Below are 21,048 nucleotides of genomic sequence, written 5' to 3'. Positions count from 1 at the left end.
TCTCAGCACATATGGAGGCCAATATACGTGAGTTATTTTTGTGGAAGTTAAGAAATAGATAAAAAAGATATAATTTGTTTAGGACTGGATCCAGTGCACAAAATATTTTTTTTCTTTTTCCTTCCAGTATTAATTTACTGCTATCTTAAGAGAATAGCTTTGCAGGGCTTGTATTCTATGATGAGGTAAGTAGTTTGCCGACATGCTTTACTGAAAGGTTATAGCTCATTAATGTAATCAATCAATTAGTGCATTGACTAGTCTCCCTTTGAATTTTAAATACCTCTCTGTGAAAGCTTTCCATTTATTCCTATCCTACCATAGCATCAATACAAAGATCAGAGTTTCTACTGATGCTGTGTCTTTTATATTATGTATATGAGTAATAATGTGCATGATTTATCCCAATATGTGGGTAGACTAATGAGACTTAATAAGTAACCCAGCAGTTTCCTGCAATTCATATCCCATGGAAGTCCAGAGGCATGTTAATATAATTTCTCTCCAATGATTAATTAGTTATGCCTTGTTTTTAATGTTTATTGTTTGAGCCTTCCTCTTCTTTTACTATATTAGACATACTGCAGGACATCTGCAATTAAATTTTCCAAATTAAAGAAAGAAAGAAAGGAAATAGCTGAACTGGATTTGATACAGTAGAACAAACAAAGCATGTGAGAGAAATTATATTTGGAATATGAATGAATGGTTAACTATGGGCTATTATTATCTTGGGTGTTTCAGTATCTGCCCTTCTCTGCAGCTGCCTCTTCCTCCTTCTCCCATTGATAAGTATCATAGATGTTACACCTCACATATGATTTTCTTCTTAACAAAAATGTTAGTAAACAAAGACCAGCATTGCATAGTGCCTGTAGAAGGAGATTGCCATGTCCTCTGTTTTTAATGCTTCCTTAACCAATTTAACTTCACTACATGCTCTGATCCCTTGCCATTGCTCTTCTAGCAGGCAATCCCAGGAGAGAGCTCTGTTTTCAAATAATTCCATTTACAAAGAGATTCAAGGTGGAGAGGACAAAACAGATACAACTTTGTATGCTCAGAGTAGTATCCTTAGCCTGTTGACATTTATAAAGTGATAAAATTTCGATGTTTACCCCCTGTGATGAATATGTTGATAGGTCATATGCTTAGAGAATAACCATCTTGGGGTGATTCTGGTTCCTATACTCAAGACATGGCTAAAGGTTATCGCTGCTGTTTTCTGAAAGCTCAGCAGGTGCATCCTCTGCGGGGTTCTCGTTTCCTGTTTATGTCAGAGGACAGGCTGACTTTAACTGCCAGAGAGATGAGATATTTGTTGATAAAAAAGGAAAGATGGCAAGATGTAAACCTCACTATCCCAGATTTCCCCTTTGTGAAATGCCTTGCAATGCATTTCGAGGCACAGTAGCATGAAAAATAATTAGCTTTGTAAAATATACATAGTCACTATAATTATTTCCCCATTTCCTCTTTTGCGTTTGTTTTTTGTCATTGCCAAATGACATTGTGTGCGTACAGTACATATTTAAGCAGAGTGATTGGTTGAGGGCTCCAGTTTTGTTGCTGTCCCTTTTCAGCATGTCACTAGCTGGTGAGAAAGTGCTGGGATCACAGCACTGCAGCGGAAACGGGACAAGTCTGACGGTAGTGCCCTATCCATAATTTCTAGGCTACTTCCTCTGCCCCTTCTCCTATACCCCATTGTGTCATAAATTAGAATGCATACAGAAAAGCCCATCAGAGTTACAATGTGAGCTGAGTCACAAGGAGCAAGTTTAATTCAGGGTATTTTGCCCTTTTCCTTTCTTTCTATTGGCGATAAATGCTGTGTTCCAGATTCCACTGTGCTGTGTTGTGGAGCATAAAATTAATTTCATAATTTCAGCCTGCTAGACTATTTCAGACCACTATACTATTTTACATCATACCATTTAACTTTTTAAGCCTTGTGCTAAAAGACCCACAGCTCTTACAGACAACTTCGGAGTCTGTGAGTCTTCGGAGAAAGGCGACACACAAGTTGAATAAATAAATAAATAAATAAACTTGGCTGGACAAACAAGAAGGTTGCTGGTATGACTCTGATGTGTCTATCTGCATAAGGAGGGCAGACAAAGTCTGCTTAGTCAGGATGAAAGGGAAAGATACATAGCCACATCAGCATGAAATAGCCTGTAAATCTCATTTGGACTGATATTTGGGCTGGTCATTATAGTGTCACAGGATGCAAAGAGTAACAAATGTTTATATGGCTTGTGATTGTTATTAGTATTGCTAATTTACGAGAGAAAGTATTCTACTAACCCTGGGGATCTAAGGACAGTTTAAGCCTATCTTATTCTGGTCTGGGGATGAAATGAAGGCAGTGTTGTAGTGGCACAACAGAGAAAGGATATTGCCATACTTAGTTGCAACTAGAAAAAGACTGTTGGGAACTAATGTAGTTTCAACATCCATCTTATAGGCAGAGGACATTCACAAACTTCCAATGCTGTTTGTATATCCTAAACAAATTAGTGATAAACCTTTTTGCCATTATTCTAGTAATAGTATAATTGATCTTTACCATACTTGTGTTGGGCATATTTTTTACAATTATTTATTTAAAAAGAAAAAGATCAGGGCTTTGTCAGGGATGTCTTTTTTTTCTTACTGGCCTTGCAGATAATAAACCAGATGTGCTGCACATGTGAGCCACAAATAAATGATGGGAAATGTTGCATTGCCAGGATCCCACTCCTGTGATGTCATGAGGACATACTGTCTTCATTTCTTCTCATGAATTGCAGCAACTTGTGATGTCACAGGACCTTTTGCAACCCAAAGTCCTGCCTATAAGATAGTTGACCATGTAAGTTAGCACCTTGCCAGTGTGTCAAGGATGTGAAAAGGATTAAAAACCACTCTGTTTGTGACTTACTAGCCTGTAATGGCTGAATAGAAATAGTCCAAGCATGAATTTATGTGACCTGCCTTGGTAACTTTAGGCTGCTTTCAGATATTATAGTTGGTCATCCTTGGCTCTCTTTTGTCAGTAACAAGCTGTAACTTGCACAACCAATTTGACTTGTTTAAGGACACAAGTTGCAATGTTTCCCTAAACTTGCATGTTCAGGTTTAGAGTCAGTAGCTGCTTATCCTGCATTGAACCTGGGAAGTTTAATATGATGCATATCTTGAGGATTCAATTAAGCTTGCAGCAAATTAAATCCCAAATCTGAAGAAAGTAATGCTATAAACCTTATAATTAAGGTTGAAAGCTGCTCCCGCCTGAGTTAAATCTCACTCACCCGGCATTCGAGTTCATCACTCTATTTCTCCACTTCTTCCTCTTGCACGTCACTTCTCCCAGTTGTCGCAGCCTCGAGGCAGCCACCATGGCTGCCGCTCACCCACCGCCGACGCAGAGGGCAATCCTCCGGCCCCGAGGAACCTGCCTGTTCCTCTCGGCCGTCCGAGGGGTCCCTCTCTTACCCCCTGTTTCTACAGGACGGTAGGTCTGCAGGCCTGCCAGCGGCGGCTTAACAGATGGGGTTTTCGCGGGGCTCCTTAGAGCCCCGCTAGTTCCCTGTCTGGATTGCTGCGACGCCAACCGGAAGTCTCAGTTTTCTCCTTAGTTCTTGATGGCTAATCAAGTAAAAAGTGACTGACCCACTTTTTTCAACTTTTTCATGCTATTTGTTGTGGTTCTGTATACTTTGCTGTGCTTTGCTAGAAGGGTGAGAGCTTGTTTCCATCAGTAGAGGATGTTGTTCTTAAGTATGCGGAAGAGAAAAAGGCAAGGTGATTTAATGAAGAATGGTTCTCTTAGATTCAGATCCTCTTCTCACACAATTCACCTGAATGTATGTGAAAGTGGTTGTTGTATCATGTTAGGGCTTGCTTGTTCTGGGGCTGTTCCTGCTCTTATCTCATCCTACCAAGAAAAAATTCATTGATAACAGGTGAGTCATATTTAAATTGGGTAGGAGAGACTATTTACCTTGGAGCAAATGCTTCCTGGATAAGATAATATTGAAGGGACTTAAGAAATGTTTTTCACCCGAGTGCCTTTTTTTCTCCTTCCTAGTGGTTTCCCACAAGTGCAGGTCTGTTTTTTTCAGATGACCTGAGTGTTGCTCCATTGGTTTTGACTGACTGGCTTGTCACCCGAGCCTGACATTTGGGCTGAGAAAGAGTGACTGGATCACAGTCACCCAGCCAGCTTTCATGCCTGAAGCAGGACTAGAACTTGAAGCTACAGGAACCTTGGGGGCAAGTGATCATGCAATATTGGAATTCAACATTATGCAAGCACAAGTAGTAGAACAAAGTCAAACTAGAGTCTTGGACTTTAAGAGAGCTAAGGCTCACAATGAACAAAGGTTTGTGACAAAAGTAAAAAATAACACACACACACACACACACACACACAAACAAAGAGCTTCTTCTAACATGTTAAAAACAAGAAAAAAGTCAAGGAAACAATTGGTCCATTGGTTGGAGAAAGTGGCAAAAAGATGACAGATATCAAACTGGAAGTGCGTTTTTCTTCAGAGGGATCTGCAGTAGAGTTATAGTCCAGTACAGTTATTCAGAAAGGAGGAAGCCTCCTTACAAACTAATAGGCTATCCCCCCATCCATGTTGCTAAAATTATATTATTTTCCTCTTGACATCACTGCATACAGTTTGTATGGGACATTGTACCCGTATGGCTTCCATTCAAAGAAGAATCCTACACTGTCCTTTCTGGGCGAAGAGCATGAACAATGACATCCTAGAGTTCTTCTTCCTATGGACATGAATGTAGACGTACAGAAGGAGGTGTCCTTATCTGAAGGATGCTGGCAAAGAGATGCCTTATAAGAAGTGCTCACGTAATAAGTATGCCATCTTTTGAAACAACTGAATATTGCATGTAAAATATGGTTGTTTTGATCTTGGGGTGCAATATACCTTTTCCTCCTAATAAATATTTCAATAAAAGAAAGATAACCTTTTTTTTCTTTGTAGTGAAATGCCCTGTTTTAACTTAGCTGTCAACATTTAACATGTTGCCTCTTTTGTGCCAACACCCAGTTTTGTGCATCAGAGGCACAGCCCACTGTCCACATTATGTATCTTAGGTTCTCATTGCCTGCTGTAATCACACATACGATCCCTATAAGTAAATAAGTACATGGATCCATAAAAAGATCATGTGTTTTTCTGCTTAGGAGTAGGGCACTGGGAATTGCCTGTATTTAGCAAGTCTGGGATCCCTAAAAGTGGTAGCCTTGTTAGGAGAAACATCAGTAAAACTGAATTAAATGGCACTGAATTTTATTTTTTAGTTGTATGGTTTCCAGTACTGTATGTATACATAGTACATAGTACATAGTACTATTTTCGAAATGAATGGTGCTTTGAAGTCCTTTCTCTGATTCTTTAAAAAAAAAAAAGACATTTGAATAAATCTGCAAAAGCAAATGGTGAATACAGGGAACTGTGAGAACATGATAAGAAATTGTATCTAGATCTGGGAAACCAGGTAATCAAATCTTATCATACTAATATATTTCTGTAAGGTATTGGTTTTGTACAAACAGTATGCTAAACAAAATCAGTTGAACTCCTAGTAGATGAATTTTCACAATTAGAATTAAGCTTGCATAAGATTTGTTTTTGTTTTGTGTTGTAGTTTTGCATGATATTATACCCAGCCTATTTGATTAATTTATAGTTTACTGTATTGTGCATACCCAGAAGGTGGATTAATTGAGCCATCATGTTATATCATAACCTAGTTGTGTAGCCAGCGACCTGACCCTCTTAATGCTGGTCTTTTCTATGCTAACAGAACTGTGGCAGAATGGCAGAGTTAGACATAGCCTGCCACCTTACCTCCTAGAATGAAAAAGTTTCAAAAGAGAGGCAGTCACATGAAAGGGGGAGAGTGGGAGTTGAAATGGACTAAGAAGCTGACAAGAAGAAGTTGGAGGAGAGTTGAAATTGTAGAAAGGAAAAGAAGATAAAAGGAGGCTACTAATTACATATGAAATTAGGCAGTCTCAGGTTGCTGAGGAGGTCAAAAGAGGAATTGACATGGGTGTCACCATACAAGGAAGACCCCACACAGCATGGGATTCCACAGGTCTACTCTGTGAAATATGCAGAAGGAAAAAAAAATGACATAAGAAAGATAATCCCTGTGTTGTTAGATGTAAAAAGGTTGTCCGCTAAGTTTTTTCTGGAGTTATTAATTAATTCTATGGGGAATTTAATAGCAGCTGCATTCTAGACTAGGCACACAGCTTCTTTAACAAAAACAGTAATGTTGCTGGCAGAAAGGTAGTTATTTTCTGGAATGATTATAGAGCAATTAAGTCATAAAATAATTTGCTTCTTCCAAAGGCAGACGCAGAAGGTGAGGAGAACTATAACTCTATTTTTATGCATTAGTTGAATTGGGTTTGCCGAGATAGCTGAATTGAAAAGTCAGTATGTCAGAGAAACTAAGGTCTTCCTACTCTTGATATCCTCAGAATAAAGAAAAGAAATTGGAATGGTTCACAGGGAACAAGTTTGCATGTTGTGTCTTGTCTGATCAATCCTGAGATTGCACAACAAGAATAGTTCTTGTCATTTTCTCTCCAGCCTTATAAAGAGACATTTTAAGCAGATAAGTCTTGTATAGCTGTGCTCTCTATGTCCAATGAATGGTATAGTGCATGGGTGTCAAACTCAATTTCATTCAGGGCCGCATTAGGATGTCATTGACGTCGGGGGGGAGGGGGGCATTGTCAACTGGATGGACGTGGCCATATTGATGCCACTCCCCAAACTGCTGGCATTTTTCCGCTTTGCATTGGGTAGACCGGGCCGAAGCCACGCTGGCCTGATGTTTCCTCTTCACATTGGGTAGACTGGGCTGAAGCCATGCTGGCCTGATGTTTCCTCTTCACATTGGGTAGACTAGGCTGAAGTCACGCTGTCCTGATGTTTCCTCTTCACATTGGGTAGATTGAGCCGAAGTGATGCGGGTAGACAGGGCTGAAGAGACACGGGCTGGCCCCTTACATTTTCCAGAACAGCTCTATGAGTTTGACACCCCTGGTATAGTGCAATTTTCCCAATTTGGTACATTCTAGTATATTTGTACAATTTGCATTATCCCTAGGTAGCATGCTGGCTTGGAGGGTATGGTGGAGTTTTTAGTTCTTCACAACACAATGGCACACAATGGAAGGTCATTATTCTAGCTATAAGTAGGACAACCACAATAATGTTGGCTTCTCAGATGGATCTGATTTGCTAAAATAAGACTTGATCCAAATGTGGCAACATAATACATTCTGCACATATGTAGCCGTAACACAGTGAACCTTGGAATTATCAGCTCCTCTCTAAGGTTGTACAAAAGTGAAAAAAAAAGAAAAAGAAAAGGATGAGCAGTAATTAGTCTTACCCCTTTTGTTTCTCATTATCATAAAGGCATTTAGTGGGTTTGCGTAGGCTTATTATACTGTTGAGTATGAAAATTCAGGGAGGTAGGAAAAAATGCATGATTTTGTTTAAAAAGAACAAGTTGAATTTTTGTTTGAGAAAAACAAGAAAAACACCAGGAGTCATGGAAATTAAGCAGTGTACGATGGCTAAGCGATAAGATTCCTTCTCCATTCCTAACAATATTTTTTAAAAAACCCATCAGTAGTTAAAGCTTGTCCATCAACCTCATGCCATTTTTCTTACAATGTTCTGTCCCCAAATATTTTTAAATAAAATATGCAATTACTGAGTCTAATTAATGACAGTAAAATGTGCCTTTTTTTCCATTTAGTGGTACTCCAAAATATATTAGCCTAATCTTCTAGAGTAAGGTATTGAATGGTACATAGTGATTTTTCTGGTACATAGCCATGAGCAGCAATCTCAGCATGGAAATAGATTTCAGCATATGGGTTCACCAGGTTGTGTGTTCAGCAGATTGTTTGCAAGTAGGATGGAGAGAGAGAAAAGCATTTACGTGGACAATCCCTGCAGAAACAATATGCGTTTTACATTGCAAGAACTTGGGTCAGCACCTGATTTGAGCAACAGGATCTGTTTTAAACCTGAATAGGGATGGCAATCTGTGCTTAGAAGGGCTTTTTCTCACCTTGTCAGTTGCCTTGATCTTGATGTAGCTGAAAGATCTGTTGTGCTCTGACTGTGTGTGTGTGTTTGTATTTATTCACCATGGAGAATAAACATTTTGGACAAAAAAAGACTTAACTCTAGGTTCTATACGAATACAGTAACTTGCTTTCATTTAGTCAGTGGAGAAAGTACATAACCCTTTGAATTTGATCCGGAAAGGGAGCCTATTCAAAACTAGGCGTGATCCTTCTACAATCTTTCAAGGAATTCTTTTTATTTCATTTGGCCCCTGCAGTGCCTGGATTTGTTGCTTATTTATATTTAAGGAAGAAAAAAAAGATTATTGAGCTAAGGCATCAGGATAATGAGATCCAGAAAAATGCAAAGCAGAACTCCATATGAGCATAAGGGCAGCATGCCTGAGTTTCATTAGATTTTGGATTTTGATCATTAGTTTTTTATTGGTGAAACTTAGATAACACAAATAAATCCTATGCCTCGTTATCCTTTAACTAGTATGCCTTCTAAATTTATTAGGATTATCAGTATCTCTAAATGAGGATCTGATTTATCTAATGGTGGGCTATTTTGGAAATTAATGGAGGTTTGTAACAATAACTAAATGCTACACCCCTTCATACAATGTCTAGATGTTCATATGCAATTAACTTTTATTTTTTTGTGTGTTTCAGAAAAAGGCATGGCAGACAATAAAGACAATTGTCAATTTGCCAGTCATCAGTCCCTTCAAAAAGCGATATTCTTGGGTGCAGCTGGCTGGTCACACTGGTAAGAACTTTCTTTCTTTAATTGATCTACCATAGTAGAATGTAATTAAAAATTATTAATGAAGTTGAAAACTTTGAATTTGCTTGCAGGACTCCTAGTTAAAAAGAATACTCATGATCAAAGCTGATCATTTATTTCTAAATATTCAGCGCAAGATAAGAGAGTGTTTACATTATTCCTTCTTTTTAAAAATCTATACTGGATTTTGAGAATTAATAACCATGCACATTTAAATAATGATATAAATAAAGGTGGGCTTTATTAAAACATTAAGTGGGTCAGTAAATCATGCAGTTGGGTTACGGGCTATTTGGGGAGCTGTTCCAACGTGACCGAAATCTCACAAGAACCTTGAAACCTCAGATTTCCTAACATCATATTTTCTTGCTTTTAAATATAAAAGTGACCATAAAAACTCTCTCAAAATTGACCATGATTTAATTGGCATGTGATTTAAAAATATGTTTTATTCTCATCCATCTTTTGATTATCCAAACATGATTCATGCTTTGAATTTAAAATTTGTAGAGATTACAGAGTTGTTCTTTCCAGTTTCTGGGGTAGGAGTCGGGGAACATATGCTAACATACTGGCTAACTTTTTTCAACAAATTATTTTGAATTGGTTGAAAATGTATGCTGCATACCAAAGGTCAGCTTTCAGCATATATCCCATTAACACAAGCTTGTTCCTAGTTTCATATAGTATACCACTGGCCACTATTTCAGTTATGATCAGTTCAAATAATAGCAGCAGGGCAATGTATTTTTAATCACCAGATACGGCTCCTGAGTCATTATTTAGCTGGTTCTGTAAAGCTTTTATACAGCTATGTGTATCTGGACTTAAATATATTTGAATGTTTCAGGTAGATGTTTTTCACAGGATTTTTAAGAAAAGGCTGTTTATTGCCTGGCTTTGTTCAGAATCAGAATAGAATAGAGCTGGAAGGGACCTTGGAGATCTTCTAGTCCAGCCCCTTACTCAAGCAGGAAGCTCTCTACCATTTCAGGCAAGTGACTGTCCAGTCTCTTCTTAAAAACCTCCAGTGATGAAGCACCCACAATGTCTGAAGGCAAGCTGTTCCATTGGTTAATTGTTCTCACTGTTATGAAGTTTCTTCTCAATTCCAGGTTGCTTCTCTCTTTGATTTGTTTCCATCCATTGTTTCTTGTTCTGCTTTTGCTTTGGAAAATAAATTGACCCCCTCTTCTTTGTGGCAGCCTCTCAACTACTGAAATACTGCTATCATGTCCACCCACTCACCCTAGTCCTTCATTTCTCTAGACTAGCCAAACCCAAATCCTCCAACGGTTCTTCATATGTTTTAGGCCTTCAGGCCTTTAATCATCTTAGTTGCTCTTCTTTGCACTTTTTCAAAAGCCTTGTTTATCTTGGGCTATTCTTTTTACTGAGGGCAAAAGAAGAATGGGACGACAGAGAACATGATAGCTGGATGGAGTCACTGAAGCAGTAGGCATGAGCTTAAATGGACTCCAGAGGATGGTAGACGACAGGAAGGCCTGGAGGAACGTTGTCCATGGGGTCGCGATGGGTCGGACATGACTTCGCAACTAACAACAAATTCTTTTTACAGGATGCTGACTAATGTTTCTACTAAATTGGAGCAGAACTAGATAGGGGGTCATGGTGCTGCTGGTGGTAATTGCAGCTGAACTGTGAGGAGAAGCCTTTGAAAATTCCAGTCACATCATGGTTTTGTTTCTGCAGGAAGTTTCAAAGCAGCCGATGCTGGGACGATTCTGAAACGCCACTCTGAGAATGAGGAGAAGTGCTTTGAACGGCTGATGAAAGATTCACTGCATTCCTGTGTCCCTGTCTTCCATGGTGTGGTGGAGAGAGATGGCGAGTCCTATTTACAGTTGGATGATCTTCTAGCTAATTTTGAAGGGCCTTGTGTGATGGATTGTAAAATGGGAGTCAGGTGGGAGATCTTAAACAACAGCTTCCCATCTCATTGTGGATAATTTGCTTGATAATTTGGATAATTTGGAAGCTAGATGTCCTTAGAGTGCTCATGGAAGGTCAACAGCAGAACTTCACGACAGATCCCTTTCAATTATACTACCTGAGTTATGGACATTTTTGAAAAATAACTATTTGAGAAGCAGCATCTGTAATATAAGCTCTCCTATAGGCTGCTTGCTTGTTCCTTTTAGGTTTATTAATATGTTTTCAATTTTTCAGTTTTGTAGTTTTATTGCTAAAAAAATCCTGAAACAAGTTTGTAGCCAGATCTTCTGCCTATCCACAAATGGCCAATACTTTCTTTATAAAGAACACCACTTTCCAAACCCTATAGCATTTTCAGAAACTGAACTGCATATAGGACATATTCATGGGTGGCATTTTCTAGCAAGATTTACTCAATTTGGACACATCCATAGCAAGAATAATAGAAGAATTGATGTTGTTTCACTGGTCAAACGTCAGCTGAATTATCTCTGAGCTTGATGTCAGGTCTCACAATCAAATTATGAATTATTTTTCTGTGCACTGGGTAAAGGAACATGAATTGATTGGATGCATATGGTGAAACTAACGTCAGAACTGAATTGTCACAACTTGCACTTCTGTGTTTCTAGGGATGGAGTCAATTTTTTGTTCAACATACAGACACATCATGCTATTTCTTTTGGGATAAGTAACATTATGCACAGATTGTGGCTTTAAATAAACTTGAAGCACGATTTCGTTAAATTAAATCTCTTAAGTATATGTCCATTTTGCATTGTGAAATTGTCATTGTCCCTACCGTAAAGAGTTGTCCCAGTTTTATAAAAGTTTCAAACTAGAAGAAATGTTTACCTTGTCCTGTTGAAAATGTATTGTTGCCTTGTTCTTTCCTGCCGTATACTAAATAACATTTTTTTACATAGTTGCTCTGTCCAAATATTATGCTTCTATTCAACGAAAAGTTGTTGGAAAATGTTGGAAAAAGCTATACAATTCTTTGAAATATATTTAAATATTCCTCATCAAATTGTCTTCAAATAGTCTTCAAATAAGTTCAGGACAAAAAGTTAATAATGAAGGATTCATTTCTTTTGAAATAGTTTTTTTAAAAAAAGAAAACTAATCAAAAGAGTTTTGGAAAATACTCTCTCAGTTAAACAAACAGACTTTTTTTCCTTCTTTTCCTTCTAGTTTTATAATTCTAGAGCTGGGTAGTTTCATTTTTGGAAAAAACTGTGGAATCAGTCTAAAAGATCTTTTCAATGTGTTTTTTGTGGTCTGTCTGAGTCTGATTAGCTAGCTTTGCTAAGAGGCCAATGCATTCTTATTAGGATTACTTAAGATATACATTTATAATTTTTTTTCTATAAAGATCGCAAATCAGTTCACAATCCAGAAAATTAAAAAGGAAATCAATATCTTAATCTAAATAATCTTGAAAAGAGAACTCTAGTTTGGTTGTTAATTCTCTTTGCCTGTAACTGAAATGTTGCATTATATGGGATAGATGGCATGAAATGAAAGCTAACTAACTTTTGTTGTAGTTGCTAGAGTTAGAGAGATGCTCAATGTCCCATTGTTTTTGTAGGACATATTTGGAGGAAGAATTGACTAAAGCACGAGAAAAACCGAAGCTCCGTAAAGATATGTATAAGAAGATGATAGATGTGGACCCTTTGGCACCCACTGCTGAAGAGAACACACAGCATGCGGTGACCAAACCTCGGTACATGCAATGGAGGGAGACCATCAGCTCCAGTGCTAGCCTGGGTTTCAGGATCGAAGGGATAAAGGTAAGAAATCTTCCCTAGCAGTGGTGGATTCCACTTACCTTCCCTACTGTGAGCACCTGGAACCTTCAGAGCATGTGATGACATCTGGGCAGGTGGGTGGAGTCTGCCGCCGCCGCCACTACCGGTTCGCCCAAACCTGGGCGAACCGGTAGAAATCCACCACTGTTCCCTAGCCTTTCCGGATTGGAGTATTTGTTCTGGTGTGCTTTTCAGAAGCATTCCATAGTAATGTATCATTCATGGCCACACCTGGGTGACAGTGTCTGGTCTCAGAAGCTATGTAGGACTGAGCTTGGTTGGTGATTGAGTGAGAAGCCAGCAGGAAATAGAAACATGTAATTTGTACTTGACTGGAAAGTGTCCATAGCTGATACCAGTGCCCTCAAGGCAGGTATCTTGAGATATAAAACCCTATCTCTCTCACACACACACAAAGATAAACACGCATATATAATGGCAGTTTAACAAACAAGCATATTTAGCTGGTTTGGACTACAAATTTTACAGCTATTTGCCATTGGCTATATTGGCTATCAAACAAGGCTGATATTCCGTACAGTTTACAGAGCATCAGCTGAACCAGCTGAACTAGGCTTATCAAGAAAAGCAACAGCAATAAAACAAATATCACCATCAAAAGGGAAGCAAAGGGCATGGATGATACGATTGTTTCTGGCCTGGGAAATAGTCATCTGTGTTAGAAGCCTGAATTAAAAATGTCAATTTTGATATTAATAAATTTCCGTATCACACACGGAAGCACATCCTATGTGCTTGATTGCTGTTATCACCTTAGCCCTTACCACATTGGCTTTCATGCTGTTGAATGGGTTTAGAATCCTAAAAGATTCTCTCTCTTTGGGCATCTTCCCACCATTTTAGGCTTTGATGTTAGCAAAATCACTTGGAGGGTACTGTCAGATGTTTCTCCCTATGATGAGTTATATACTGGTATGTAATAGCTAGTGTGCCATCTGGCAATAGGCAGAGAGGATTCTTTCACTGTACTCACTGAGTTCATCAGAGTTCTGCTAGTTTTCTCTGCCCACGATGTGCCCAGCCATTGCATAACGTTCTTATGTCTTGTCAGGCACATGCATTTGGATCTATGCCAGACTCACCCTTTTGGAGCAGAAGTGTTTCTTCTGAAGGAGGAGAAGCTATTAAAGGGGAGGGAAGTAGATGCCTGCCTGCCATCTACCACAGATTTTACTCAAATTGCATCAGTATGAATATATAGAACGTCACATTTCACTGGGCATTCATCTACAGAAAAAAATGAGAATATATGCAGATGTATGTTCTTTTTTTAAAAAAAGTCTTGCATATTTCATAGTCAGAAACCTGGTTTTAAGCTGCAGTATTCTTTCTATAAATGCTAACCGTCATTCCAGTCCTTTCCTAATGAACTAGATGCGGGGGTACACTTAAGGGCAAACTGATTGAAATAAATGGGACTTGAAAAAGTTCAGGCTAAAGGAATTCCACCAATTATTCCAGTGAATCAACTTTTAACCTTGACTCTGTAATTACTGACTCAGTATCACTATCACTCTGGATAGCAAGAGATGGGCAGCATATCAACAAAATAAAATAATATTCCAAAATATATCTTGTATCACAGAAAGATAGGTTTTTCCTATTTGTCTTACTGCATTTCTCTCTTGTCTTTCTTCTTAGGTTCTTAACCCCACCCTTCCCCGTTCCCACTTTTGCAAGAGAGATTAGTCTGAGTGAGTGAGTGAGCCAGGGTCTTCCAGGAAGTTTCATGATAGTGTGAATTTGAACTTGGTGTTTGCAGTGCAATAGTTTAACTCCATCTTCTGGGGAACTGAATTGCAGCTAGATCTGTCAGTATATGCATTGGGAGGATACCAGGTTAGGAAGGACTCTGTGTATGTCTGTATGTCTATATGCACCTTCAAGTCAATGTCTGGCAATTGACTGAACAAGTCCCTGAAGTTTTCTTGGCAAGATTTCAAAAGGGGGTTTCCATTGCCTGAATCTTCCTTAGGGCTAAGAGAGAATGACTAGCCAAGGTCATCCCACTGACTTTGGACCTAAGGTGGGATTAGAACTCATGGTCTTCACGTTTCTACCCTGGTGCTTTAATTCCTTGACCAAACTGATTCTTTTTAGTTGGGAGGATTACTAAACAGTTACTGTATGCTGTAAGATGTAGATTTTAGTGGATAATATACACAACTAGTTTTGCCATACTAGTGGAGTTACTTGCAGTTGCATCAAAAGAAGACTTCTCCACCTAGGTATGTCCTGGGTTCAGTGTTTGAGTACATTGTTTGAGACTTCCTCCTTTCTTTAGCCTCTTTCCTGGTTTCTTCTTTCCACTCCCTGCAGAATGACTCCCCCCATCTTTTTAATATTTACAGAAGGCTGATGGGACTTGTAATACCAGCTTCAAGACAACCAAGACACGAGAACAAGTTTTCCAGGTTTTTGTGGAATTCATTAAGGGAAACACAACTATATTGGTAAGCTAACCATGGAAGTTTGGGATGACAGTTTTAATTCTCATTTAGGTCTTGCTTATGAAGAGGAATTGCCTAAACAGGTGTGGGATTTTGTGGATGATTCCTTACAGGGAGCTAGGATGCCATTATTACCATCAAAAGGGATCTTAAGATTTTTTTAAAGTCTCTTAGAATTTTTCTTTTAAAACAGTGTCATACCCGGGTGGAATGGGATGGTCTGATCTGTCCCAGGTGCAGGCGATAAGAGAAGTGCTGCCAAAGATGAAGAGCAGGTTAGCAGAAGGAGTACAGTGTAGTTGCTTCTGCCAGCGTGCCAATCAGTTGTGTAGTAATGGTAGTGGTGGTAGTGGTGCAGCAATGGCAGAGAAAAAAGTTTTGTGCCTTTAAGCCAGAGCTGAAGAAGCTTCTTGCTTGAGATGTGAAATGTCTTCAAAGAAAAACTAGAAAATCTAGTTGCCTCTTGAAAAAGCACCTTTGAGACAACCATGATCTGGATGACTGAGACTCTCCATAGTCTCAGTCATCTTGCCTTCAAGTCAGTTTTAATTTAACTTTCCCTTCTAGTTGTGTTGGCAGCATTTTTCAGAACTGGCTTGCCGTTGCCCCTTTCTGAGAGCTGAGAGTGTTTGATCAGCTCAAGGTTACCAAGCTGGCTTTGTGCCTAACACGGGACTAGAATCGAACAGTATCCTATTTATAACAATACCTTAACTACTATACGAAACTGGCTCTTAGTGATGGAGGAATATTATTGTAATAAATAATTAAAAACAATATCTTTTGGATGTCAAATATACTAGGTAAGTCTATTCAAATTAGATATTATCTCTGAATCAAAGAAAACCCCAATCTTTCTTTGATTTGAATTTTGGGTTTGGCTGAATGAAAAAGTTTGAATTCTTTTGTCATCCTCTTCAGCTTTTGATGAATTTTTGTACATTATATTTCTTGGTCGACTTTTGTGCAATATCTAGTATTATGTGAAGAGCAGGTGCAGAAGATGAGGATGTGAAACTGCATAAATAACCCCTTGTTATTTATGAAAGCACTCGATCAGATTGTTTATGGAGCAAAGTGTCACCAGTGTATTGATTACACTCAGTTTAACGGAGGCTAGGAGGTTCAGCAGTGATACTATTGCATCAAAGGTGGGGAAAAAGAGATGATAGAAATAGAATATAGGGATTGGCAGGGTGGACATTCTGTTATAGTTTTCTGCCAACCCTAGGATGGGTAACAATACTTCATTTCATTTTTCATTTCATTTTATTTGATTTATATACCGCCCTACTCCCGAAGGACTCAGGGCAGTGAACAGGCACAAGATAAAACACATAGAATACAAAAATTTAAGAGCAGAAGTAAAATTGAATTAAATCAATTTAGCCCAAGACAAATTTAAAACCCCAGGTTTAGAACAAATTAAAATTTGCATTAAAATTTACATTAAAAAGAGAATGGGAGAGGTTAGGCCAGACCAGCCTGGTGTAATAAAAAGGTCTTGAGAGCACGGCGGAAGGTGCGTAGATCCGGGATCCTACGTATTTCCGGGGGGAGCTCGTTCCACATAGTAGGTGCCCCCACAGAGAAGGCTCTCGCCCTGGGGGCCACCAGCCGACATTGTTTGGCCGACGGCACCCGGAGGAGTCCCTCTCTGTGAGAGCGTACCGGCTGGTGGGAGGCCGTTTGCGGCAGGAGGCGGTCCCATAAATAACCAGGCCCTAAGCCATGGAGCGCTCTAAAGGTGGTAACCAAAATCTTGAAGCGCACCCGGAAGACCACCGGGAGCCAGTGCAGCTCGCGCAGGAGAGGTGTTACATGGGAGCGCCACGTCGCTCCCATAACCACCCGCGCGGCCGCACTCTGCGCCAGTTGGAGCCTTCGGGTGCTCCTCAAGGGGAGCCCCATGTAGAGAGTGTTACAGTAGCGTTCAACCCCGCAGTCAGGAATTAGGTTTGTGCAAGATTGTTGGTAGACTGTATCTCAGATGGCTCAATGACAATATATTTTCTGATGTGTCCCCCTTCCCCTACTATTGTGTTGATCTTCCTTTTGTCGATATGGCAGAAATACTTTTAAGTGATTCACTGCTTCTTTTCTATTTTGGACAGAAAAAATATTTAAAGCGTCTGCGTGAAATTCGTGGCATCCTTGAGTCTTCTGTCTTCTTCAAGCAACATGAGGTGAGTTGCTCTGATTGCTCTAGTAAGTAGCGGTATATTTAATGAAACATGCATATACAGATAGTCCTCGACTTACAACAGTTCATTTAGTGACCGTTCAAAGTTACAACATCACTGAAAAAAGTGACACGACCATTTTTCATACTTACGACTATTGCAGCCATCCCCATGGTCACGTGATCAAAATTCAGATTGTTGGCAACTGTCTCACATTTATGACAGTTGCAGTGTTCCGGGGTCATGTGATCACATTTTTTCTACCTTCTGACGAGCAAAGTCAATGGATAAACCAAATTCCCTTAACAACCGTGTTACCACCTTAACAGCTGCAGTGAGTCACTTAACTGTGGCAAGAAGGGTTGTAAAATGGGGCAAAACTTACTTAATACATCTCTTGCTTAGCAACATAAATTTTAGGCTCAATTGGGGTCGTAGGTCAAGGACTACCTGTATATTATCTGCTTCTATTCAATAATTGCAAGAAATTTTAAATACAAATGTGCTAAAATGTAACACGAAGGTCATCTAGTTCCAGGGCCTTTTTCCAATACAAAAACTTCTCTTTCTGTGAATCAGCCTGAAACCAAATTGTGATGCAGTTCAGAAAAAAAAAAGCTGGGAATGGCATGCTGAAATATCATATAGCCAAGCTTTGCTGCTTGTTGCAAAATATGTCTGATACATAAGCAAGGAATCCACATTTGTGAGGCAATTCATGACTTTCTTAATGGCTTTGTCTTCAAAAACTGAAATATATGCTTGAATAAGCTTCCTTGTACCGAGTATCAAGAACAAAAAAAATTGAAAGATCTCTATTGTCTTCAATCCATTGCTTTCAATATTCAACAATATTAGCTATTTAACTAATAGCTCTGTGTCTATAATATTCAGGTGAAAGATATTAAGATACCATTTATACAAGATGGTTTCAACATCTTGAAGTTGAAACTAAACTAGTGAATATAAAATAATCCCAGTAAATATTGTTTATGGCTGTTTCATCTATGAATTAAGTACCTACTGTACATGTATGAATTATGTACCTTCTGTACAATAAGCAATATCATCTTAAGAAGATCCAGGAAGTGGTTGCCCTCTGCAATGACATCATTCCAGAGATATATATGGATCCCACCCTAATGATGTTCAGGAAATCACTAAAACTTGATTGTTTTCACAGCCTGGGATACATTGGTTGTAGAGTCTCAATTATTTAAGTTTGATTTTATAGTTAGTTGTATTGTTCCTCTGGTTGGCTATAATTTATTTTTCTATATACTAGGTGTGATTTTTTTTTTTAAATTTGTAAGTTGCTAAGAAGTTGGGCAGCCTGAAAATTGGATAAAACAATCAATCCCACAAAGTCCAGTTATCCGTCGAGATAAGTCTTTGTTGGACAGACCACGCAAAACATTTGTGGGTTTTATTAGTCAAAGAAGATTGTAAATGTGCACATTTCTTTATAAACTGGTTGTGTGTTGGTTCTAACTATAGGTAGACCTTGACTTATGGCCACAATTGAGCCCAAAATTTATGTTGTTAAGCGTGACATTTATTAAGTGAGTTTCGACCCATTTTACATCCTTTTTTGTTAAATGAATCATTGCAATTGTTAAGTTAGTAACATGGTTGTTAAGGGAATCTGGCTTCCCTATTGACTTTCTTTGTCAGAAGGTCACAAAAAATGATCACATGACCCTGGGACACCACAATTGTCATAAATCAATTGCCAAGCGTCCGAATTTTGATCATATGACCATGGGGATGCTGCAATGGTTGAAGTGCGAAAAACAATTATAAGTCACTTTTTCAATGCCATTGTAACTTCGAATGGTCACTAAGTGAACTGTTACAACTCAAGGACTAACCTATATATGGAGACTGGAATCACAATCAGCCAATATTTACACGTAATAGCAAGTTCAGGAAATGTAATAAATTAGATCTTTGTCTCTTTCTATTTTCTGTAGGTAATTGGAAGTTCACTGTTATTTGTGCACGATGAAAGTGAACATGCCAATGTGTGGCTCATTGATTTTGGAAAGACTACCTTTCTTCCAGACGGGCAAATCTTGGACCACAGAATTGCTTGGCAAGAAGGGAACCGGGAAGATGGATATTTATTTGGACTGGACAATTTAATTGATATCTTAGAAAGTATGTTGGAGAGATGAGAAATACTAACATGAAGTTGCTAACTTTTCTAGAATTGCTCCCTCCGAAGCCTTTTAAAATTCTTCCAGAACCTTGGAGGTATCCAGAATATGGAAGACTTCAGCAAAAAAGATGTAATTCCTAACCAACCATGAAACCTAAACAGTTCAGAAGCTAACATTGAATGCACCAAGCAAACATAAGATTTATGCAAGAAATAGGATGATTGTGAACATTTGGATGATGATCAGAACATTTGCTTACATGTGAACCAACTAATTCAGTATTGCTGTTTATTGACCTTGGTCTTAGAGTAAATATATATATATATATATATCAGAGATCTCCTTCAAAGAAGAAATCTTCAAAACCAACAAGCAGGCTTCCCTCCTTTCTCCAGCGTTTACACTGTAAATATTCCCGTGTTTGCAGATGTGCAACACATCTTGGAACTTGGTGCAGAATATATAGATTCATAGTTTTCCTTTTTTTAAAAAAAATAAATACTCTAGTTTCTATTCTTGTACAGGAAAAAAAAAATGAAAATATGCACAGAATGCTGCTGAAGCTTCAGAAACCAAATGGTATCTCATAGACAATTCAAGAATTTACTCTTGATCCTAGCCTCACAGTCTAACTTTCTCTTTCTTTGCTAAGCCATGTTTCCCTTGAATTAGCTTTTTTCCCTTCCCATTCCTGCAAAAATATTATGCACTTTGTCAGTACAACTACCCCTTCCAAACATTGAATACCAAATTAACCTGTTTAACTTGCTCACATCTAAGTAGATAGATTTTTTAAATTGCCATATATATAAAGAACTCTGGGTATAATTGACATAAAACCAATGTGTGCAAAGGACATGAATAGCCATATTTATTCTTGTTTCAGAATTAGTGAGTAACTGTCTCTGTGTGTTTGACTCTCTCTGCTAGAGATGCTGAACAATTCTAAAAGCTAAAATGTTGGTTCTCATCTAAAGAGTTTGGTTTGCATTAATCTAATTGCATTAATGTCTTTAATTGCTAACATGTTTAAAAATAGCCTGAGACTGATTTTAAGGCTCCTAAATTTAAGATTCTTGTAATCCAAGAAATTGTAGAGACAAAGAAGAGCCATGTATTTTAAGATATTTAGCTTCAGGATAAATTCAGTGTGTGTGAATACAGAAGTGACACCTAATCAGTCACTATGTATTTGAATATTTGTGGGATCCTACTTTAATGACTCAGTTTATGAAATGAAACAATTATTAATTTATCTAGTTGACACAGATTTTTTCCCCCACATCCAGGGACTAAATCTTCAGCCTTGTCACTCAGCGATAAAACAGTTTAATCACCAAGTGGCTTCCTCACTTTGCACTTCTGTTTGGGTCTACTAGCAGGCTTTTGAAGGTATAAGGGAAAAATTATCAAGCAGAAAGTTTGTGTTTCAGGTTTTTGATATTTAGGCTTTGTGTTAAAAATCCACTCGGTACATCAGTTAAATCTGGTATATTTAATTGATTGATTGGATAAAGGTTTAGGAAGTGAATTCAACAAAAGAGAAACCT

The 21,048-nt window shown here is 38.4% G+C and overlaps 1 protein-coding gene across 1 annotated transcript in view; it reads left to right on the top strand.

The window, feature by feature from the left end:
* The window catches only part of ITPKA (inositol-trisphosphate 3-kinase A), a 49,308-nt gene extending 29,599 nt beyond the window's left edge, over positions 1-19,709 (top strand). The window contains exons 2-7 of the mRNA XM_070931308.1: positions 8,798-8,894; positions 10,626-10,839; positions 12,460-12,664; positions 15,055-15,156; positions 17,268-17,339; positions 19,310-19,709. Coding sequence (XP_070787409.1) covers positions 8,798-8,894; positions 10,626-10,839; positions 12,460-12,664; positions 15,055-15,156; positions 17,268-17,339; positions 19,310-19,513 — 894 coding nt within the window. The 3' untranslated portion in view covers positions 19,514-19,709. The remainder of the gene's footprint in view (positions 1-8,797; positions 8,895-10,625; positions 10,840-12,459; positions 12,665-15,054; positions 15,157-17,267; positions 17,340-19,309) is intronic.
* Positions 19,710-21,048: the final 1,339 nt, after the last annotated feature.

The sequence above is a fragment of the Pituophis catenifer genome, unplaced genomic scaffold (genome assembly GCF_029215685.1).
Source record: "Pituophis catenifer annectens isolate HBS135680 unplaced genomic scaffold, rPitCat1.0.hap2 SCAF_1, whole genome shotgun sequence".
Lineage (NCBI taxonomy): Eukaryota > Metazoa > Chordata > Lepidosauria > Squamata > Colubridae > Pituophis > Pituophis catenifer.
Note: the sequence above shows the minus strand (reverse complement) of the source record. Positions and strands in the feature narration are given on the sequence as shown.